This window comes from Micromys minutus (genome assembly GCF_963924665.1).
Source record: "Micromys minutus genome assembly, chromosome: 17".
In the NCBI taxonomy this organism is placed as follows: Eukaryota; Metazoa; Chordata; class Mammalia; order Rodentia; family Muridae; genus Micromys; species Micromys minutus.
Window position 1 is genome coordinate 26087050 of NC_137952.1, and position 24413 is coordinate 26111462.

Genomic DNA, 24413 nt, shown 5'->3' on the forward strand with positions numbered 1-24413 from the left:
GTAGCTTTTAACATCTCAGTGTTGTCCGTCCCCATCAGGGCTATCCTTAAAGGGTATGTATACGCACCTATACGCAACTGTAGCCATCAGAACTGGCCCGTGTGTCACGCTGCTCGATACAGAAATATTCCCCCTTGAGGAGGGTTTTTGGAACACAATTATTTTATTTTATTAAGGAACATGCTTTATTGAATGTCTAAATGTATTTAAATACTCTCACTAGTCTTATACATAAAAACAGAGATGAATTTCTCACTAAAACCATGTCCTTTTGGGGTTTATTGTCTTCCTCGGCTGGAAAAAAAATACACCTCTAATATTTTAAATACAGCATCTGCGATTGTGATTAGCCAGTCACCCAGTGCCATCCCACCTGAATACTCAGGGGTCCCCTGAGGCTGAGTCAGGTCCGAGTCTTCATCTGAGCTCTCTTTGGCTGGCTTTGTGCTCTTGGAGTTGTCTGCCCATTTATCGTCATTACTATATCTTTCTTCCACACTACCACTGTTTGATGTGTGGCCCTCTTTGCCAGAATTCAGCTTGTTTACCATGTCGATCTAAAGATAATTTCAACAAAATATAATGCTCAAAGACATTTTTTAAAAAAAGACACTGTTTTCTTAAAACTTCACACTTCGTAGCATTTAACATTAATGGAAACATATAAAGAGACATGTAGATACACGTGCTATTGTTAAAATTTCTAGAAACGTAGGGTCTTTACTGAAATGCAATTTAACTGCAAATTAAATTTAATAATAGTTCACCAAATTGTCCCACAATCTTGGGGAAGGGTTGAAGCTGGCCCTGCCGAGCCTCGCTCAGGCACTGCGCGGCAGCTGCGTCCCCGTGTAGCCGCTGAGTGATCTCGGTGACTCGGACGTGCCTATTTCAAATGAGATGTGTTTCTAATAAGTCTTCTGATGAGACTCGCGTGCCTAGGTTATTCTTAGTTTCCCATTTTGTTTCAGCTTCCCTTTACACGTCAGCAAAATTCACTCTGAAAACAGCAGTTTGGCCCAGCTGTGTCTTCCCGATAGAGGGTAAGAAAAGGACATTTATGGAGGGGTCAAGGGAAAGACCTCTTTTAGAACTCTGAAGCCCGTACGGGGCAATGAGAGTCATGATAGATGTAAATATGTGCCAGGGAGAGCTGAGTCCTCAAAGGAACTCTCTCTAAGGAGGACCGTCCGCTTCAGCCCTCCCGCCTCAACCACTGATGCTACCCACATACTCAACACCATAGCAATGGGCAGCCCCAGTGGCAACCTCAAGGGCAGAAGTTATGTGATATTAAGAAGTAAACTGACTGCTGTGCACTCTCTTCATGACAAGAGGCAGAGTCTCTGTTGCTAGTCACCCTGTACACCAAGCTAGCTGCCTAAAGCTCCGGAGAATTCCGTCTCCAACCCCTCCACCTCACCAGAAGGCACTGGACTTCCAGATGTGTGCCACCACTCCCAGCTTTATGTGGTTCTGGGGGTTCCAACGCAGGTCCTCACACTTACATGGCAAGTACTTCACCTGACATATCTAGTTCTTAGTACTGAATCATTTTCATAGCCAATGCCAGTGGGTATATACTAGACATTGGAATACAAAGTTTTCTTGTGAAGTCAAACAGGACATAAACCTTAACAAAGTTTAGTGTAGATTTTTTTAAAGACCAATGAGAAAGAAGAGGGGAGAGAAAAAGAACTGAGTGTGCTTACTCTAAACAATCTATAGAAATGCCATCTAAATGGGTGCTAATTGTTGTAGCTGAGAGCTCTGTCCCATTCCAAGCAGATTACCTTGACAGGCCCTGGTTCTGGCGAGAGCACCTCCAGAGAACCGTTTGAAGTCTGGCTCCCGGGACGTGATCTTGAACTTGAGGCTGGTTTTGAAATTCCATCAAGGTTTCCCTTTATAATATCCATTGACATCCTAAACCAAGCCAAAATAAGAGTTAAGAAGCAAGTGACTTAGTGCTCTCAATGGCTTATTAGTCCATTTATGTTTACAGCCAATTACTGAGAACCTGTATAGAACCAAAGTCACACACATAAATGCTCTGCAACGTCACCAAAAGAATCTTACGTACGTGGATTACACATCAGACCCTGACAGCAGCTGGAGAGGAAGGCAGCTGTGAATGCTGTCTCATTGTCCCAATGCAGGAAAAACAAGCAAACAAACAAAACGTGCCACGCCCCTTGCTCTTCTCCACAAGAACACTCCCAGAGCACCTCTCTCAGCCTAGACCCACTCCATTATGATGATTTGCTGAGGTCTCCCAGATACCTCCTTTTGAGCTCGCCCTCCTTCCTCCAGCCTTTCCTGTTCCATATAAGCCTCAGCAGGTCTTCCCACCTGACTCAGATGTCTCTCTCTCAAGACACATTTTCTGGATACCCTCCCTCCAAAGCACTGCCCTCTCTTGGTCAGCTCCCTCCTCCCAGCTTCCCAAAATCTGCAGCTCTACTTCTGACTGGCACAAGAAACTAAAACCCATATCCTTTATTAGAGGATGAACTTACATTATCTGGCTGTCTTTGTCAATCTCTCCTTAACTGCTTTAAGCAAGACACTGGCAGACTTGTCCTGACCTACTTTGTGTCTAGTGTGGATCTTGGAAGTGAGACTAGCTTAGACTAGGCAGAACAGCTTAAACTAGAGGAAGAAGACAAACACTGCAGATCTGTCCTTCCAAACCATGCCCTTGGTAGAGACCAATTTAGACCTGCCTGGTGAGGGTGAGGTACTAAACATGCTGTGAACTAGAAAAAAAACCTGGGAAGATTCCAGCTTAAATATGAATGGATATCTCCTGCCAAATCTTGCTAACTGTTCATAATTCCATGTAAGCATTAAAACTGCAATATCCATATTCTACAGAGTGGCTTGTCTTCCGTGCCATTTGGTGGACTGCAGACTCGGAGTCCAAAGAGGCCTTGCACACGGAAGGAAGCACAAACATTAACAAGCTGAAGTTTCCCTTGGGCACACTGAGGAATAATATGGCTTTGCCCTCCAACCGCTCAATGTGCCAATGCCGCTACCTCAGAGAACAGTTGGTCCACTCTTCCCACTCAGCAACTGAAAAAGGCATTGGTTGTCAGCTTTGTTCACACTCTGTAAAAGTGTTTGGGCTCACTCAGGAAGGGCCTGACACTGCTATTGTGGGATGATGGATCACCCTGGCCCCGTCATATCAGCACCAAAAATCGTAAGTCACTAAAAGGCCAAATGTCTTTTCCAGGCCCTATGCATCCTGTCAAGGAGGGCTTACTGCAGCCTGAGAGGAGCGGGGAGCTGGGAGGATGTGGCGGAGCCAATATAATACATCCCAGAAAAGGCCAAGGCACAGGGACCTAGTCAGGACGTGGATCAGCTAAAAGACGCCAGAAACCCTTCTGTCTGCGACAGAAACTGGTCGGCTACTACTGTGCTTCTTCAGAAACATGTCAAATTAAATAAGCCATGGTTCACAGAAAATGTAATGGACAGACTATCTGTGTACTTGACCCTCTGGAAAAGAAGTCAGGATAAAGACCACTGAAATGGGATCTGATAGGTTCATTGTGTGTTTAAGAAATCACTTGTCACACAGAAACTCCACATGACAAATGAAGAGCTGTATACAAGGGAGCAGCCCCACAATGTTCACTGAGTTATATGTGTGCCGGGAACGGACTTACCAAATAGCATGCTTTCACTGAGTATATGGGATGGGAAACAGTATCCAAAAGGAGGGGTGTAGAGGAACCTATTATAATAAGAAATCAAAGAGGTCATCCAGAAATTGGTAAACCCAAACAATAGTTAATTAGGCATAATATTTAAGAATTCAAGATGGCTACCTCCAGAAAACGTGACTGGGAACTGCTCAGTTATTTCTTCCATACAGTTTAACACGTGGACTATATTATTTTGATAAAAGTAAAAGCTAATTTTAGAAGTAATGAGTCAATATAAAATATGCAATCTCCCAAGGACTGGAAGAAAATGCAAGGACAGCTTGCAAAATTAATGATATACTAAGCCTGTGTTGGGTTTTGGATGAGGACAGCCCCCATAGGCTCTTGAATGCTTGGTTCCCAGTGGGCAGAACTGTTTGGGAAGGATTAGGAAGGAGGTATAGCCTTATTGGAAGAGGCGGGCGGAGGGCAGGCCCTCGGAGGTATCCATAGACTCTCACCTTCCCACTTAGCTCTGCCTTCTACTTTCAGATCATGATGTGGGCTCTCAGCTGTTTTTGCTGCTGTGGCTTTGCTCCACCATCATGGACTCTAACCTTCTGAAGCCATAAGTCAACTGAAGGCTTTCTTTTCTAAGATTCTGGACTAGGTAAGCCGTGGATGCTGTAAGCAGAAGTTAAAGGGCCGCCCACGTGTTAGAAGACATCACTGCTGAGAGCAATGCAGATTGCAGAGGCCCACAAACCTCAAGAGGTCTCGGGGGGACCAACACTGGCAACTGAGCTACAGAACATGCGTATATTTGGCAAAGAATGTGGCTGCTTTCTGCCCTTGTCCTAAAAAATTTGCCTGAGATAAAACTGAAAAACAACAGATTCGCTTCCTTGGCAGAGAGGATTTCAATACTCTGTGACTCTCCAATTCTGTTGCAAGGCTATTAGTAATCACTCTTACACAGGTATACGAAGAAAAGAGAAACTGGGACAAAATGAAATGTTCGTTTCACACATTTCCTCATTCAATGATACACAATGCATTTTCTTATGGCACCAAAAGAACCAAAATTAAAACACCAGTCACTTTATGCTATCCAGTGAGGGGGAGATGTGACCATGGTAACATGTTATCTAATGGTAACAAATAACTGCTCATACATGCCAACGCTTTATTACATTTTTGATCAGCTCATGTAGACAGTACATGATCTGCAGGGATGAGGCAAAACTGCCCGTGTCCCCAGATTGTTTGATCCTTATCTGATCGTCTGAAAACCCTATTCATATTCCCCAGGCTGGTGGATGTCCAAAGGTATCTATCTATCTACCTATACATTTGGCTCGCATTTCTTCCATCATAAGAAAAGTCCCAGATCGATGTTTACCAACCCTCCTTCTGTTTTCATTTTTTTCTGCGTCATGACTATGTGCTGTTTAAGGGCTATGCTACCGACGAATGGATGCTCCAGTGGGAAGAAGGCTAGCAAAGATGGACTGAAGCAAAGAAAGTTGTCAGCAGAGATCATGATTTCCCCTGGGCGGTAGCTTCCCAGACAGAGCTGCGCCCCTGTGGCCACCCCAAGCTGGCCTGGGCAAACAGGCCACACCCATCGCCCGGGGACACTCCCTCCCACCCGGGGACACTTCCTCCCACCCTCGTCCGGCACAATAGGCCAAGACTCCACCGCGCCCTCTGCCGAGGCTCGTGGCTACCAACCTCTGTCCGTGGTCCGTGCGGTCCTTCAACTTCTTGGTGGGGACGATGGATGGACGCCTCGGCACTGACTGGCTCCACTGACATTCCAGCGTCATCCACTTCCCTTCGAAGGGGACCGGTTTTTCCCGCCACCGCCTCCCCTGTGAGGATGAAAGAGGCTGTAGGCAGCCTCTAGGAACACTGTTGCCCTGGCAACTAGAAGCGCACGATCACAGTCTCGCGATAGGTGGAAAGGTCCCCGTACCTTCAGAGTTGGGCATTGGAGACCAGAAGGTACAAGGAGACTGCTGACATGTTGGGGATTGGAGAAGGTGCGACTGTGGCCCTCCTATGACCTTTTTGAAGTGAATGTTCTGGGTGGGGAATGGTTTGTTCGTAGTCCAGTTGGCCTCTGAAACGAGGATCCCCATGTTTACAGTAGCTCTGACCAGCTACTAGGATGTTTTATAGACTGGAGAACAGTCCTCTCAGATCTGTGACTTCCCATATCCCTATCATCTCTTCCCTGCAAGACTGATGTGCAGCTCAGAGAGAGCTCGTATGTGAAGGTCTTGTCAAATCTGGAGAACTCTGTGTGTGTGTCATACATATGTGACTATTATATATATATATATATATATATATATATATATATATATATATATACATAGCATATAAAATATATGTTAAATATATATATAGTAAAAACTGGGCTGTAGTAAAATAAAAAGGATTATGATGTCAGTATATACCTTCGCAGTTACCCATAATTTCTCTGTGTACAGTACATTAGGACTCATTGCCTGGATCACCAGACTGATCTTTCTTCATCCTCAGTACTGCGAAACATCTGCATTTCAGTCTGAATGGCCCTAAGCTGCTTTCACACTCAAATCTCCTTTATCCTCACGCTTTGGGGAAAATACGGTGTTTCTTTAGTCTTTTTTTTCATCAGAGCAAATAAGAACAAATCGAGTTGCCCAAAGATCACAGCATAAGCTAAGATGGTGCAGCATGCAAAACCCTGGCTGTAAAAGCCATCCGTGTGCTCCTGGTCCTTAGTTTCTGTTTCCAGGTCAAATGTCCCCCTTGAACCCTGTTCCTTTATTTAACCTCATAAGGCATGAGAAGCCTCAGAAACTGAGCAGGTCAAAACCAAACCCCTTTCTGTAGTCCCCTGTCCTCACTCCAGCCTTTCCTAGGTCTGCTTCCCCACACCATCCTCACAGACTCAGTTCAGCAACTTTTGGTCCATCCTCAGGTCTGGAATACTGCTCTGCATTCAGATGCATCAGAATCCAAATGCTCCTCACATCTGCAGGCTTCCCACCCTCGCCCAGATGTTTGCGATAATCTACCCATAGTTTCCTCCGTGGGAGCCACCCTTGCACCTCCTGTACACTGAAGGACAATGTCATACAGTGTGTGTTCAGAACCTCAGCCAAATCCTGCCAGTCCTCTGCTCCAGGCTCTCCCTGACCCTCCACTTAGAAACCTTTCAAGGCCCACAGGGCCTGAGTGACCAAACTTGGCCTCTCTGCCTCTCCAGGCTTGCCACCTTCCACCTGATGAATGTTGCTCCAGCCTCCACCTTTGAAGTTAACATATTTCCTAATTGCGCTTTTGTGGAAGTTGGGAAATCCAAAAGATGCAGGTGAGTGAGTACTCTGCTGCTTGAGGAGAATTAACCCTTAGCAGCCTGCACAGAGATGTAACTGAGGACCAGAAGTTGACCTTAGCATTTTGTGGAACCCAGGCAGAAGCATGAGGCAGGGGTATGGCACAGTTTAATCTGCCCATCTTTCTTAGGGCTGGTATGTGTTCGGACTCTGCCTGTGCAGACAAGGGAGCATTTTTAGTGTTTTCTTGGTTTGTATATATATATTTTTTTTAAAAAAAAACTGTCACTGTGTAGCCCAGGCTGTCTGGAACTTGCCACTTCCTGCTGTCAGCCTGTGCCTGACACCTAGCTTACACTGAATCATTCCTGGGGACAAAGTAGGAAGCTGGTGGCATTGTATGTGTTGAACAAACACTGTGAACAATGTTTCAGGAAATAAAACTGAGCCAGGAAGATGGCTCAGCAAGTAAAGGCATTTGCTATGCAAGCCTGGGAACCAGAGTTCAAGCCACAGAAGCCATGGGAAGTTAGAAGAAGGGAACCAACTTCCAATTCACAGTTTTTTCCTGACTTCCACGTGCACATCATGGCACATGTGCAGACATATATAGAAACACATACATACAGACATGCACACATGCATGCACGCAGCACACATATACACATGCATACATACACACATACATGCAGCACACATTTACACATGCATACATGCAGCACACATTTACACATGCATACATCCAGCACACATTTACACATGCATACATGCAGCACACATTTACACATGCATACATCCAGCACACATTTACACATGCATACATACACACATACATGCAGCACACACATATGCATACATATACACAGACATGCATGCATTTCAGGGAAAAGAACAAAATAATAACAAGTTTGATTCACAGTCAGTCCTTATCATCACAATTTCCAACCCATGGTATTAATAAGTTAAATTACTGATAGAATTTCATGCTGTGTGTGAAAAAAAAAAAAAAGAGCAGCTAGACTGGGGATGTGCCCCAGTGGTAAAGTGCCTACTTAGTATATGAAAGAGCCTGAGTATGAGCCAGTGCAGTTCCAAAGAGAGGAAAAGAAGTCCCCCAAGGCTGCCGTTCTCAAGTGGATTCTAGATGCTGGGAGAGAGGCTTGCACACCTGCTAGCAGTCAGTGCACAGAACACACCAGCAAAGAGGAATAAACATCTGAAGCATCCACGATGCCTTCAGCATGTCTCAGTGGGAATTAGCCTTGTTAACAAATAAACCAACATGGGCTCGAGTCAAGAATCATGCCTAGCTGGTAAAGTGCCTTCCTAAACTCCTGTTTGTGGGGCCGCCTGTTAAAACAACCTTGCCTGTGGTTTGGACACTGTTCAGGGATATCCTGGTTCAGTATAGCTAAAGCTAAACTATGATTCTGTGTTCTTTGTTCCCCTCAAACACGAAACTTCTTTTGACCTTGGTATCAGTTGTCTCGTGGGTAATATAAATATTGTTCAAATACTACCCAGTAGTGTTCTCTGCGTGTTCCAGAATTTGAATATAAATTGTAGTTCTTCTGAATGTGCCCAAATATATTCGTTTGGATTTGGGATTTTTCTTTGTGTTTGGATATTGTTTGTTCTTTATGGGTGATGGAACTGGAGATGGAAATCTTGTCTGTACACATGAGGAGGCCTGAGTTCAACCCCTGAGCAGCATTTCCATTCCTAGCAGTTATGAGACACATGTTCAGATGATCGTAATGGTAAGAATATGAGAGCTGGAAGTGCTTCAAGAATAAGGACCTAGAGGTATAAAGGCAGAATCTGTACTTAGCCCATGTGAAGTCCTGGGCTTGATCCCAGTACCAAAGTAAAAAGGGAACACAATTTTGCAGTTTATATTTCCTGTTTCTACATATTAAAGATCAGTATTTGTCAGGCGCTTAGAAACACAACTTGAAACACACACAGAGAGAGCAGTTCCTTGTTCTTCTACCTGGAATACAGCTTCCTAACTGGGCTTGCTTCCTCTTTTTCCATCACTGCTTCCCGTGAAGGCCCTGCTGCCACAAGCCATCAAACAATCACTTATGATCTCACTCCCTAGACTGTCCCATCGGCTTTGATGAGATGAACTTACAAAGAAGAAAGATTTCTTTGAGATCATGGTTTGGAGAGTGGGGTTCTCAGTTCATGCCCACCTGGCCTCCGTGCTTCCAGTTTTGGCAGCACAGTAGGTCATGACAGAGCATGGGAAGACCTGGGGACAGACAGCTGAGAAGCAGACATGGAGAAATTAGGGGTCAGGGACCCAGTGTCTGCTTCAAGGGCGTGTCCCCCGGTTACCTAACTGCATCCATTTAACTACCCCATGACTGCTCCAGCATCTCCTACTAGCACCACACTCTGGCAACAAGCATATAACATCTTTAAGGGACATTTATCCAAACTATGGCATCTTTTTATGATTATTTTTTAATAAAAGGGGGAGGGCCGGAGAGATGGCTCAGAAGGTAAGAGCACTGGCTGCTCTTCCAGAGGACCGGGGTTCAATCCTCAGCAGCCACATGTGGCTGACAGCATTCTGCAACTTTAATCCAAGGGATCTGATGCCCTTTAGCTTCTGTAGACACCGCACAGAAGCATACACAGACGTATTGCAGGCAAAGCACCCACTCAGGCAAAAGAAAAATAAGAAGTGTAAAAAGCAGCTTATAATACAGAGAAAGTATCGTTATTAAAAATCTGGTATTAAATAGTTTGGGTAACCCCGAGTAAATTCACGAATGTTTATGGGCCACAGTGTCCTCACTTGGGAAATGAGGTTGGACACGAATTGTAGTCCGGAACCCCACTGCACATTAGAACCACCATCGCATAAACTACTAAGACCAGAGCTGCACCTGAGAGCGAAGATATCAGAAATTTTATACCACGTTCTCCACCTTTAACTATAAATGCATCACCCAGTGATAAATGATCCTGATAAAATAGCTGATTCTGTCTCTGGAAGGACCCTCGGGGTGATGGATGTCAGGGCTCCTAGATTCTCCTACTGCTTCTTTGAGTGGCTACAGGTAGCTCATCCCCACCTGCCTACACATTGCTTCTGTGAGCAAAGGACTTTGTTCTCCTTTGTCTGTGTGTGCATGTGTGAGTGCTTGCACCTTGTTTGGGTTTATATAATACACATATGCATGTGCAAATACAACCCAGGTAGGTGTGACAACATGGGTGATCAGAGGGCAATCTCGATATCAATGCTTTCCTTCTACCCTGTTTAAGACACAGTCTCTTTACTGTCTTTTCATGGTGTGTGTGAGACTGAAACCGGCTAACCCATCAACTTTCTAGAATTTTCTTTTTCCATCCCTGTCTCCCCAGAGAAGCTCTGAGCTTACAGGCGTATATTACCCCCTCCAGCTTTTATGGGGCTTTAGAGATATGAACTCAGGTCCTCATACATCAGTGGCAAGTGCTTTTACCTGATGAGCCATCTCCCAGCCATTCTCTCCAGCTTTTATATTGGGTGCTTAATGAGGCCCATTAAATTTTTTCATGTTGGTAATGTGACGGAGGTTAAAAAAAAAAAAAAACCTTAGGAAATACAGAGCTACAAAGACTGCATGTGATCTCTGATGTTTTCCGTTTTAAACAGTTGCCTTTTAAAATGTATGCACCATGAGAACGATACAAACCAAGCGGAACAAACTCCGTGTCCCTGGCGCTGCCGTCATCCCACGCTAAGATCTTATTGATCATGTTTTTGCATAAAGCAATCTTGATGAGTTAGCTTGCCTCTGTAATTCTTCTCGGTTTTATTCGCTTCCGACTGTTCTCATTTTGTTAATGGCTCAGCGGACCTTGAGAGCAAACTCTAATAAACTGGGCTGTTTTGTATTTGCCCGTATTGCATGGGCTTCTGCATCATACTGAGAGCAAGACTTTCAAAACAGCATTCAAATGTGAACACGCCATCTTTTTCTAAGCTGTGTTTTCTACAGTTCTGTGTTCTTCTGTGGATACTCTCTGTAGAGTGTTTGAATTACTGCCTTCGAGAGTAATTCATAAGTAGCTTTCATAGAATGAATGTATTCTAAGCTAAATTTCCCCTGGTCTTATTCCAGGGTGGGCACATATGGCAGTGTTGATTTCGGAGTTAAATTTTGTTTTTGTTTCCCACATCTCCCGCTCTTGACACCCTCCTTCTGAGTGGAGTCAGACCTGAAGGACTGAGAAAAAGCGCACATTGCATCCCATCTGGGCTTCAACTACCAGACGTGGTGCCCTGGCTTCCCTCTTTGCACCATAAGCTCGTGCCAACTGCAAGGATGAGCTGGGAGAACATAGCTGTCCCAGACCAAGCTCAAAAGCCATTTCTTCCTAAGGGTTGTTAATAGTGTGTGCCACAGTGGGGCCCCAGCTCCTGTGGTCCTGTGGCTTACATCACCGAAAATGGCATTTACAGAATGCTTAAGATGTGGTTCAGATTCTTCATTTCTCAATTTATTTCCCCATACCCCTCTGGTTGGCTTAATTATTGTGCAGATTTATATTTGAGGTGAGCATCAAAAGGTTAGTGTCCCCTTCCCCGTGTCATCATGCCATGCCCCACCACCACCGCCGCCCCTCCCCAACAACCACTGTCACTTCAGAAATAATCTGCCCTAAGATTCCACCAGCACACTTTCTCGGCTTCTTCCAGGGTCTGAATTTGACAAAGGGTTATTTAAGTCCACTAGATGGTGCTGGTTATCTGTTGAAATGACTGCCCCTCCCCACACACACCTTTCAAAAGCTTTTGCTTTCCATGTTAGGCCAGATTTAAGAGACCGCTGGACTAAAATCTCAGGTCCTTTGAACAGTGCTTGGGGGTGTCTTTAAATAGCCATTCACGTGGGAGAAGTGAGAATTAGGTCTGAAAATAGTAAAAATAGCCAATAGCAACCATTTGATGATTTGAGAAAAACAGGAAATTCTCACACTTATTTATATTTAAAAAAAAAAAAAACAGCAGATGTTCAAATTGTGCGTTTTCTTCTACTTCCTCTTTTTTATACAATTCCAGCACCTTCCAGTCCAATGTGTCCACAGTGCGAGCCACATAAGCAAGGATGTGCAGGGGAGTGAATCATTGAAAATAATGATTCCAGGTAACAAGTTCTCTCAGTTTTACTCCAAATCACATGCCTTTTGGTAGCGTATATTTTTATAGTATCCGTTTTAGCAACTAGAAATGAACCAAACCTGCTTCCAGCGGGTTCTCAGTGATGTCCAAGGATCACTGGGGGGGGGGGGGGATGTTGTTAGCTCCTCCCAGTGATTCTGCAGGTCCAGGTATCATACAGGAGCCAGCGTCTTAGCCATTATGGCAGTGATTCTGGAAGAGTTGGACCCTGAGCCTACGGGGAAACCAGTGATGGGAGTTCATGCTTCAGAGGGTGGGCGCAGGGGCCGCTGCTGCTCCCCCCCCAGGGTAGGTGGAGGAGCCGCTGCTGCTCCCCCCCCCACCTTCGGAGCTCTCCAGGAGATGGCTCCCGCCAAGCCTCTGAAGAGTGACAGCAGAGGCTTCCTTCAGAAAAAGAAAACTAGGAAATAGAAAATCTTAGCCCCTCCCACTTCCTTCATTCCACACTTTCTCTCTCTTCCTCCTCTTTACTGTGGATGCCTCGATGGAAGCGCCGCGGTAGCAGAAGCATGAAGTAGCTGGTTACTCCTGGTCAGGGTGCTGGGGGAAATGAACACAGTACTCCATAAGCCTTCTCCCTTTTGTTCATTCTGGGCCTCAGTCCTTGGGATGTTGTTCCCTGTGTTCAGGGTATAGCTTCCCACTTTGAGTGAAACCTCCCTAGAAATGTCATGGACAACCTCTTCTCTCTCCTGCATGATGGATCCTAAATCCTGTCAGGTTGGCAAGGAAGATCAACCATCTATCATGTTGAAACGACATGACAGTGTATGTACGTATTCACTATAAAGTTAAGGAAGGGAACACAATTAGTGTAACACAGTGACTACATACACAAGCCAGCACTGAGGGTCTTAAGCAGCAATGCACAGAAATAGTTTTTCATCCAGGTAACATCTCAGAAGTAAATCCTAAGTGGATAGCCAAGAGATAGTTCATCAGTCAAGGTCAGGCCGCCCCATCCTGACATGCTTAAAGAGCTTGCGTCCTGCATTTTCTCTTGAGGCTTGTATAGTCTAAATTCAAACCAGTGTTTCTTTCTGAGCTCACACTGTGTGAGGTAGACTGAAAGCAGTAGTGACCGATGCTGATCACAACTCCTCGTTTAACAGAGTCTGCTTTGTGTTCCCTTCGTTTTTATCATCATAGACAAACCAGCATTACTATTCTAATTGATGTTTGATCTTCCCAGGACTCAACCCACAAACACACAAAACCGCTTTATACATCTCACATCACTGGATGCGCTGGGTCTTTCTCTGCCAAGAGCTACATGGCCAGAGGCCAGGCTCTTAACCTTGCACAATCTGTTTGTTCCGCTCATACAATGCAGGAAGTATGTGTGGGGAGCAGAGGAGGCCTTGAGTGTGGGCAGTCCTGGGTGAATATGTTTTGTTTGACACAGGTACAGCTATGTCAAGGACCCCAAAGCCTCCAACCCAGGAGATTAGCAACGCTCCTCCTGCCCCAGAAACAGGAATCAGAGGAAAAGCAACGCTTTCCTCTGTTCTGTGTGTGGAAAATGCCCACTGTAATTTTCTCCCCACTGGATGTTTCCAGCCTGAAGACTGTTCCTCTATAGAGGCTGCTCCTACCGAGGGTAATGAAACCTGCCTCCGGGTTTATCTGCACGTAGTAACCCCGCCTCCCTGTTCAACCATTTACAATAAACATGCTGAACTTCCAGGGTGCTGGCTTTCTCCAGCAGAGACTCCATTCCCAGTCAATCCCAGCTTGTCTGTGTGTCTGTCTGTTTGTTCTTCACTTCCTGGAGAGTCTGAGTTCGGACCTGGAGTCACACTATATGCAGCACACAGAAATGTCTTCCACTTCTTCAGCCCGGAGACGTTGTGATTCTACTGCTTTAAGCAGCCTTGGCTTTCTTTGGAAATAGCCCCCCCAAATGAAAAGACATTCTCACCAATGTAAGGGGTACCTGCTCAACAAGCCAGACAGCAAGAAACATCCAGGTAATAGTAAGAGCCTTCATTCTTGTCTCTTGCAATCATCTAAAAGGGAATTAAGCAAAATAAAAGCCACAAAGCACATGCACTATTTGTATAGCACAAGTTAATAGAAAGGATTAAAGACTGGCTTATGTTTTATGAGGCTGCATCTGTGACCCACCTTTATTGCTTGTTGGAGTACACTGTGCGTAGGTGTGCCTCTGTGTGTTCAATTGTTAGCTCTGCCGTTAAGGGCTAGATGCTGGCACGATTCTGGTGTTGCCATTTTGATGGCCTGTCACCTGGTTTTCTATTTAGTAAATACTTGCTCTTCCTCACTTGCCTGGGGCAATCTAGAACTGAATCTGGTTAGCTGTGATACAGACAGCCAATAGATGAGCAAGAAGTAGAGGGTGAAACTTTGGGGTAGAGCAAAGGATGCTGGGAGAATGATCAGAAACAGGAGAATCGCCAACAGACATGGAAGTGAAAGAATGAGCCCGAGTGAGCAGAGACGTGGACTTGGCCACTTGGCAGGACTAGTGCTAGTTAGTCGGGTTAGACTAGCTGGGAGACTGCCCAGGCAAAAGGCCTAAGCTTTAAAATAAGAAGCCTCTATGTCCTGCTTATATCACTGATGTGCTCAAGAAAACCCCTCTGTAATTACCGATTCTGGAAGAGAAAACCTCTTCTCACTTCCAGCTCCGTTATCAAATCTTGGAATGAAAACACCTAAAATGTTTCCTCGTCCTGCAGAACTAGAGAAAGGAATAGGTGGTTTTTATAGCAGTTTGTGTGTTTGTTTATTTAGTGTATGGGTGTGCCCGTGCATGGGTGTGCACATGTGTAGAAGTCGGATGTTGTAATATTTAATCTCAAGCAGGGGCCTCAGTCCAGATAAAAGACACATCATGTTTATATTTATAATAAGCCTTGAAAACACTAGAGCTGGACAGATATCTAACCTTTAAGCTATTAAAGTCCACTTCCCCACCAATAACTCTGAGTTGTAACTCACCATGTTCCATCTGGGCAGCTCTTAACTCCAGTTGTCTAGCCATCATGGCCATGTTTTCAGGACTCACCGACCCCATAACATCTTTTCCATCTTCCTCTCTCTCCTCATAGTCTGTGCCTCAGATCCCCCCACACACACCCTACCCCCACCAACCAAAACTCTGCCTATCTGTCTTCTGCCCAGCTATAAGCTGGAGGCATCTTTATTCACCAATCAGGGATACCTTGGCAGGGCAAGGTTATGTAAGCATCATTTGGGTCTCCTGGAGAATCTCCTCATCCCTGGGGGCAACCAGATCCAGTATTTAGCATTACAATTCATAGCTACAGATAAAACCTCAACAGACAGAAGGCAAAATGTGAAAGTCCGTTATTTTCTCTCACCACGTAGAATCTAGGGATCAAGTTCAGGTTGCCTTGTTTGGTTACAAGCACCCTTACCTGTTAGCCACGTCACCTGCCAGAGAAAATACAATATTTTGGAGGCGTCATGTTGTGGGTTGTCCTGGTGCTGTTTGAATTCTGATGTTAATTCTGTTTCCTCAAGAGGGCTCTCCCCCAAGCAGTCAGGTGATCTCATGTGAACCTTCTCCCTATTTACTGGTCAATAAAAACTAGAGCCTGTGATTGGGCAGGGAAGGGGAAAGGTAGGAAGGGAGGTCTTTGAAGTGGGGACGGGTAGAGAGAGAAGGACAAGAAAGGAAGGAGAGAGGATGGAAGAGGAAGAAGCAAGGACGGAGCAGAACCATGGGGGCAGGAGAAACTGTGATAGCAAAGGGCCCATAACTGGGCAATAAGTTAGTATAATGTTAATTTTGCTCAATCTAGGCTTATAATAACTGGATTGTGTGGGGGTTGTATAGGATTATTGGGGTTGGAAATTACTGCAACAGTGTCGTGTTGAAGTCAAACGCGCTATTGGAATTGCTGTTGAGGTAAATTACCAGGTTTGCGTTTCAACATTAAGCTGCATCCATAGCTTGATGCTGGAGCTTTTGAAAATCACCAGAGTTTTTTTCTAATTAGTCTAATTAATATCACTCTGCCCCACACTTCAGAGAATTTTATATGTGGATTCCCCTCACACTCCTGTGTTTATTTGACTCTCATTCTCTGGTCATTTGTTTTGAGTCAAGTGCACTTGCAAACTAGTTCTGTGCAAGTGACCCTTACAACATATCTCTGATCACACCCAAGACCCCAAGGAGGGCAGCAGTTAGATGACCAATAAATTCTCTCCATTTCCTCTTTCACTTTAGGTAAAAAGTGTCAGGAGCCAGAGCACTTCTGGTTAGGAAATGCCCATTTACTGGTCCTCAGTAACTAGCAAGGAGAAAATAAAATCCACATTAGAAAAAATGTTGATTATCTTTTTTATCTACTATCTACTGAGTAGGCTAAACTTCAGAATAATAAAGACACTAAAAAAGCCTTGGTTTTCCCTCCACACATCGCTCTCATGAATTAGGGATTTTTAAGAGGGTCATAAATTCTGCTATGGTCTTGAGCAAAGTAAGTACTCTTAGGGTGATGGCTTCTTCCTATTAAATCACAGGGCTGTTATATGGTTAGGCTAAGATCCTTTAAAGTCTAAGTGCTGTGACTATATGCAGTAAATGGTCATTTTATGGAGAAAGAACTTTGCCAGGTTTTTAAAATAACCTTGCCATCATCCATCAATCAAAATTACTCTCTATGAAATCTGATTTTCACTTTCTGCCTGTGATTGTTGCCAGCATACGATCCTTCACTGCACCGCCCCATGGTCTCTTTCTCCTCTAGTATGTCTAGAGAGCACGGATCATAACCCAAACACTTCACCCTGGATATAATGGCATTATCATGGTTAGTAGCCTTTATTCTTATAAATGAATAAATCTTGACAATATTTTATACACTCGCAATAAAGAGCATCACACATTTCTCGGAAATGGTGTCAGGGATCCTTCAATTCAGCTAAAGCCAAACCGGATGCAGAATTAAAAAGAGGCCGAGAGACAAGATGATGCTGACGAAGAGTCTCGGCAGAGCCAGCTCATCACTCCAAGGCTTTTACTCCAAACCAAAAGCCTCTGCGGCAGAACAAGGGAGATCATGAGGCAGAAGGAAATTCAGAAAATAGCACTGCGAGAAACAGCTGCCAGGTTTTAAGGATTTTAATCGAGTCCCTAGTACAGTTTATTAAAATGTGCCAAGTGGGTATTGAAAAAATAGTCGTGATAAGGATGATAATGATCATCAGCGCTTCGGCGGGTGCAAGCGGGAAGATACTGCTTTTAGCCGACTCGAACTTGCTTCGTCTCTCAGGGCTAATGAGGCAGCCATCTGTGCCTCCGGCTCCCATCTGCTGAACGGAGATCGTGTGGTTTCCTGCCGAGAACTGCGTGGGCTTGCTTTACTGCTCTCCAGTGAGCGTCATATGTAAATACAAAGCAGGTAATGGGAAGCTGAACACTGCTGAGGGAGCACGCTTCAAGGCAGAGTTCACAAATTAAAATTAATTAAGAACTTCTCAATAATATTCCCATGGCTCGGAGTGGTTGATGCAAATGGACTTATATCGCGTTCACTTTAGATGGTTTAAGTAAATAACATGAATTACTAATAAGTAAATAAGTAATGAGATGCTTGGGCTCATTTACACCCAGTGTATTTGCACATATGTCTCCAGAATATCATGTCATTATAAATATTATAAACTGATTTCCGAAGCTAAGTAGTATTATTTAAGTTAGATTTACCATAACAAAATAGCAGTTTCCCAAAAGAAAATTAATAAGCCCCAAAAAGGAATGATTTTCTTCTTGGTCACCCAGAAGATACAAAGGGGAACAGGGTTCATAGCCCACCACTGCCTTGTTTGTTTGGCAAAGCTGAAGAACGGTCTGAGTCAATGGACTCCTGCAGAAGCCCTTGACTGTGCTCAGCAGCTCAGTCTCCTTCAGCTTCCTTTAGTGAAGCATCGGTATCTTCTTTGGTTCGGTCTGATGGTGCCCTCCAAAATTCAGGAGTTTTTGAACATTCATTTTTTTTATTATTTTATCAATACATGTAGGTGGATTTTCGTTATAACTTTTACAAAGAAAAGCTTTAAAACACATCAAACAAACGAGTCCCAGAGATGAAGAGCCGCTGTCACCTGAGCTGTACCCTCTGGCAGATAATAGCTTGCCACAGATCTATATAATGTACATATTTCATCTTTGGCATCGTTGGGGTTGGCTCCTGCCATGGCAGCCGTCTAACACTGTCAGCTCTTCCTGCTTCCCCTTCATTCTCTCTAAAGGCGCTGGCTTGGTTGACTCAGTGTCTACACTGACCTGCACGCGTGAACATCACCCCTGAGAGTTAGTCCATATCCCCCTCAGGCCTCCCACTCCCCTGGACTTCACAATTGCTTTATTGCTCGCTTTGCTTGGATCTCCTGTGCCCGTCGCTGAGTCTCCCTGCATCACCCAACTGCCCTTCATGTACAGTTCACTAGCATGGAATCTTTAAGTTGCATTCCATTTTTAGAAAAAGCCCATTTTACTAATTCTTTGAGAATTTCGTACCCAGGTTCACCTCCACCTCCCCAGCCCCTCCCAACCTAATGGCTTCATCTTTTTATTTGGAGGGGTTTTGTTTTGTTCCGTTCTAATAAACAACTGAGTCTAGTTTGTACTGCAGAATCAGCAAGAAGCCACTGGAAAGAACAACATCAACCAACCTGATCCCCCAGAGCTCCCAAGGCTTAAACCACCAACCAAAGAGTACACATGGAGGGACCCATGGCTCCAGCCGCATATGTAGCGGTGGCATTGTCTGGCATTAATAGGAGGAGAGGCTCTGGTCCTGTGGTCCTGTGAAGGCTCGATGCCCCAGTGCAGGGAATGCCAGGGCAGTGAGGTGGGAGTAAGAGGGTGTGTGTGGGAGCACCCTCATAGAAGTAGGGGGAAAAGGGGGCTGTATAGGGGGGTTTTGGTGGGGAAACCAGGAAGGGAGATAACATATGAAATATAAATGATTAAAATACCCAATAAAAAGAAAAGAAGCGATTCCCTGTTTCTCCACGCCTCTGTGCAGTCTCGTGGTCAGGAAGTCATGGTGGGAGACCAGTTTTCAGTGTCTGTGGTACCCAAAAACTTCCTGAAGCTCTAGTTGCTGTGCTGGCCTCCTAGGACATTCAGCAGTTGGTCCTGTCACCCGCCAGACCCTGCTTTGAAATTTAGAAGACTGCCAATCTTTGAATCTGGGAGAAGAACATCAAAAAGAATGAGTGTGAGTCTTGTAAAAACTCAACAGAAACTGGTATCCTTGGCTCTTGTGAAGGTCAATGTTCCAGAAGCTGGAGGAAGGACTGGTGAATTGAGGCTCCACCTACTGGCCTGCCCCTCAGCTCTGAAAAGCCACCATTAGTCACTGCTTCTGGTCAAGGTCCTGAAGGCTCCACCCAGCAGCTGACCCAGACAGATACAGACCACAGTCAAACAGTGTATGGAACTTGGGAACTCTTATGGAAGAATAGGAGGAAGGACTTGGGGTTCCAAAGGGGATAGGCACTCCACAGGAAGACCAACAGAATCAACTAACCTGCACCCCTGGAGCTCTCAGAGTCTGGACCACCAACCAAAGAACATACATGGAATGGACCTAGGCTTCCCCACACAGGCATCGCTGCTGGAGCAGATCAATGATTCAATCACCACCCTAGTGAAAAACTTAGAGACATAGACTGTCAGCAAGGACCGCCATTCTTAAAAACATTTGGAAAAGTGAAGTTGTCAACGAAACGAGGTTGAGATGTTTTTACTCCAGGCTCTGATGTAGAAATTCTAAAGGAACAATTTGAAGTTAAGAAAGGCACACCTCTTATTAGTTAAATTAAAACCTTTTAGGTCAGGGAACAAGAACAATGGCTGACTTAGCTGTCACTGAGGCTGGACTGGTGACGATTGATTTTTAACACCCATTTCCCACCTCAGCTTCCTGATACGACTTATTAAGACTTGCTGAGAAGATATGAATTTTTAGGATTTAAGGATTTAAGGGAGATGTGACTGATCTTTATATGAAAGTTTAGATCTGTGATTCTTTTACGATTTTTACAAGGTTACTTTTAAAGATAAATAATAAAATAATTACTCCTTTTATTTGTAACCACTGCCTGACAGTAAGGGAAAATTGCTGAGAAAATGACCTTGCTTTCTTACAATTTGATAATCTATAACCAGTTACTTAGTTACAAATGTATGTGAGTTTTTTTGGAAATAATTTGTTTTCTTTATCTGTAGTACATAATGTTACTTATTGTAAAGTTGTTGGAGAACACACTGTTTTTTCATAATCATTCACTAGAAGAAAACTAAAATGTAATCACATTGTAATTTTATGCTGCTTGAAAGATTTTGAGAGGGTATAGAAGGTATGGAAGAAAGAATAAACTATGAGGGTTAGAGATTCTAAAAAAAAAAAAAAAAGAAAAGAAAAGAAGCCACTAGAACACCACCAGAAGTTTTTTTGGTGTGCTTTTCTCTACAAAATCATGACCGACAACACTCAGTGAAGAAGGCAAGGAGAACCAATGCCACAGCGTCATCAATGAAACCAGAATCAGCAAAGCCCAGTGAAGATAAGCGAAGAGTGGCAACATGAACCAAAGCCAGAACCAGTCTTCCGCTGTCTGTTGGGTTACATCTACTCACTTTCCAACCATCACATGTTCTCTCAGTTGTCTGCTCCAGCAAAACATCACATGCCCTTTTCCCAGGCAGCTTCCAGGAAAACACCACGTGTCTGCTCTTAGCAAAACATCCTCCATTTGTCTGCTTCAGCAAAAACATCCAGAACATCACATGATGTTTCCAAAAAAACCCAAAAACTTTCACGTTGCCTGCTTGCTTTTTTGGCCATTTCTCTCTCTCTCTCTCTCTCTCTTTCTCTCTCTCTCTCTCTCTCTCTCTCTCTCTCTCTCTCTCTCTCTCTCTCTCTCGGCCTGGGTTTTATTGTTTGTTTTGTTGTTGGTTTTGTTTGTTTGGTAAGTTTTGTTTGTGTTTTTTGTGGTTCAAGACACTGAATCAGAAGCATCATGCATTCTAAGCACATATTCTATCTTTATCAGATTATAATGGCAACACCACGATAGAAGAAAGGACCATACGGTGAACATCACATTGACATTAATATGATGTTTTTACCATGTTGGAACCTCACAAGGTGATTAAGCCATGAGAGCTGGCTCTTCCCTTCTGAATGGAGCTACAGCTTGTATAAGAGGGATTTCATGGACCTAATGGGCTTACTTCTCTACTTCCATCATGTAAGTACATCCCAGATCTCCAGATACTGCAGGGGCAAGATGCCAAACTTGGAAACACAGAAGTTCCTCTTCACAGAGTAGAACCTACTGATACCTTGATCTTAAACTCCCATATTCCCAAACTGAGAAATGTGTCTGTTCTTCATAAGTCATCTGGTCTATGGAATCCTGTCATAGGAGCAGAAGGGGACTGAGATGTGTCTCAAAGCACACCATTCCATTATGGACTGGTGACCTCAGCACCTTATGCACTGCCTGTCATCCTAAGGTCCCCTTCTCCAGGGCACAAGGGCTAACTACTGCTGTCATCAGGGACATAGACCCTCTATCTAACCTCTAGTTGCTTCCTCTCCTCCCGTTTTTCCTCCTCATTCTCTTCCTCCTTTCTCTCCTCCTCTTATAAGACAATGTTCTCTAGTGTCTTTTAGAAAGTGTACATGAGAGGTTAGTTTTCTGAGAGTTGATTATTTGTAAATATTTTTATTCTACCTTTGCATTTGAAATCTAGCTGGGCAAAAAAATCTAGGTTGGAAATTCTCATGTTCATTCTAACACTTTCTGTTGTAGATGCTATATTATTTGTGGATTACAATGAATAAAAACAAATAAATTTCAGATCACTAAATTCTAATCAATACAGCTGGAAAAAGAATTATTGTTCATGTGCATGTGCACACACACACACACACTCACAGCTTGAGAACTTACACAATATCTACTAAATACAAACAAGGCTGGGGGCTTTGAGGAGAGGAGGGTATAAAATCCCACCCTCTGTGCCATTAGCCCTAGCCCGAGTCCTTAGAGGAATTCTTAAGAACCAGCAACTACACTCCTAAACAGCAGATCTTCCACCAGATAGATTTCACCATTGCCCTATAGGCTAGTATTTCTTATTCATTTATTCATTCATCTATCATTAATTCATTTAAACTAGACAGTAAGAGGCTCCTGATTGCCAAAGGACATTGGAGGTTTTCATAAAACCATACTGGAGATCAGTTTCATAGTTATGAACGGCCTCAGGACTTTATTCTCCTTATTAACAAACTGATGCCCTCGGCATGAAGAGGGAAAACACTGACTGGGACCTAAAGCAGAGCAAAGGTTTTAGCTCCCAATGCTTTGTACCTGGGATCCGGGCTCCTTTCTGCTTATTCTAAAAGCTTCCCACACAAAGACCTTTGAAGCTGCCCTGGGAGCTAGTACTGACCTCAATTACTGATTCACACACACACACACTCACACACACACACACACACACACACACACACACAGCTCCTCTTATTTACCATGATGCACTTCTCTTTGGGACACAGAACTCTAATATAACATCAGGTGTGACATAAACCTGGTAAAATTCCCTAATGGTTTGAGCGAAGTGAATCATTTTGTCACCCTGTTAGTTACATTACACCTCGGTGGACTTCAGTCTGAAAGCATTAGTTAATGGCTGTCAGAGAGGGAGATAATGTCCTTTTTCAAAAGCCAGGAGTGTAATCCCTGGTTAAGTTGCCATGGTCCAGAAAATAACCCCCAACCCAGGCTCATGCAGACAGCCCTGGTTAAACTCAGTAGGTCAAAATAAGTAATAAATAAATAAATAGGGCTGGAGAGATTGCTCAGTGGTTAAGAGCACTGACTGCTCTTCCAGAGGTCCTGAGTTCAATTCCCAGCAACCACATGGTGGCTCACAACCATCTTTAATGGGATCTGATGCCCTCTTCTGGTGTGTCTGAAGACAGCTACAGTGTACTTATATATAATAAATAAATTATAAATAAATAAATAAATAAATAAATAAAATCATGAAAATAAGAGGAGACTAGTTGGGAGGAAAGGAAAGTGTTTAGTAAGAGTGAAGGGAGAAGAAAGGATGACAAGGAGTGAATATAGTCCCTGTGCAGTGTGTGTGTGTGTGTGTGTGTGTGTGTGTGTTTGTGTGAAATGAACATTTCAAAACGCTTAAAATGCAGTTAAAAATATGAAAGCCCTAATCTTTGTCCTTCATGAAAGCTCAGACTGACATAAACTCTTTCCCCCTAGAACATATCAGGTCTGCAGTGCATACTGACCCCTGATCCCTGGATACAGGTGTGAACATCACAGAGTCAGAGCAACGAGGAGCTCTTCTCTCCAGTCCCACTGACCAGACTTGATCACGAATGTCAATAGAAATGTGCTACAGGTGATGGACTTGAGTCTCCTTTTCTGTAGCGAGGCCACTTTGGGTTTATGCGACTCCTGACTTCCTCTGTCTGTTCTGTTCTCTGTCTGCGTCACTGGCATCGTAACTTATGTGCATCTGTTTTTGGTTATGGCCTCTGCATTGTCCAAAGACCGTGGCTTATGGTTTCTCTCCCTGGGGATTTAAACAGTCCTCTATGTAGGCACCATCCAAAGTATCAGCATTGTGATTATTATCGTTAGACTAACTTGGGAAAGCACCGTTTAATGTGGTTCTCTGGATAGCATTCTAAAAACAACCTTCCTGATCTTTTTTTAAAAGCACACTAAGGACCTGCGTTGATGTAGCTGTACTCTGGGCCAGACTGTCAAGGCACGCTGCTTATCCCTTCTGCACTCATGATCTTTCTCTCATATGCCTTGGGTATTACTGAACACACAGTTGGAGATGATGCTTTGTGCAGATAGAAGATTGTGAAGGGGGGTCCTTTAGAGCATAAATAAGGCTGGAAAAATCATGATAAGAAGAGTAAGAGCCAATCTAGGGGTGCATTGGTCAGGCAACAGTGACAACAGGTATTCGATTCTATTTAGTCTTCTAAGAACTAGACTGCGTCTCCTGTGATTCACAAGCAGAAGAGCAGGGAGCAAGGGTATTTTTTCACTGATTTCTATGTCCCTAGGGTAAATATTACCACCAGAAGAAGTAACTTCTCCCTGGGCAGAAAGCAGAGAAAGTGGGTCTTGGCTGCATGCAGGGAAGACAGTGGATGAGCCCAACTAGGACTG

The 24413-nt window shown here is 44.1% G+C and overlaps 1 protein-coding gene across 1 annotated transcript in view; it reads right to left on the bottom strand.

The window, feature by feature from the left end:
• Positions 1-1925, bottom strand: part of FSIP1 (fibrous sheath interacting protein 1) — a gene marked incomplete at both ends in the record, with an annotated part of 44614 nt that extends 42689 nt beyond the window's left edge. The window contains 2 exons of the mRNA XM_080931782.1: positions 374-557; positions 1794-1925. Coding sequence (XP_080787908.1) covers positions 374-557; positions 1794-1925 — 316 coding nt within the window. The remainder of the gene's footprint in view (positions 1-373; positions 558-1793) is intronic.
• Between the last annotated feature and the right edge of the window lie 22488 nt (positions 1926-24413).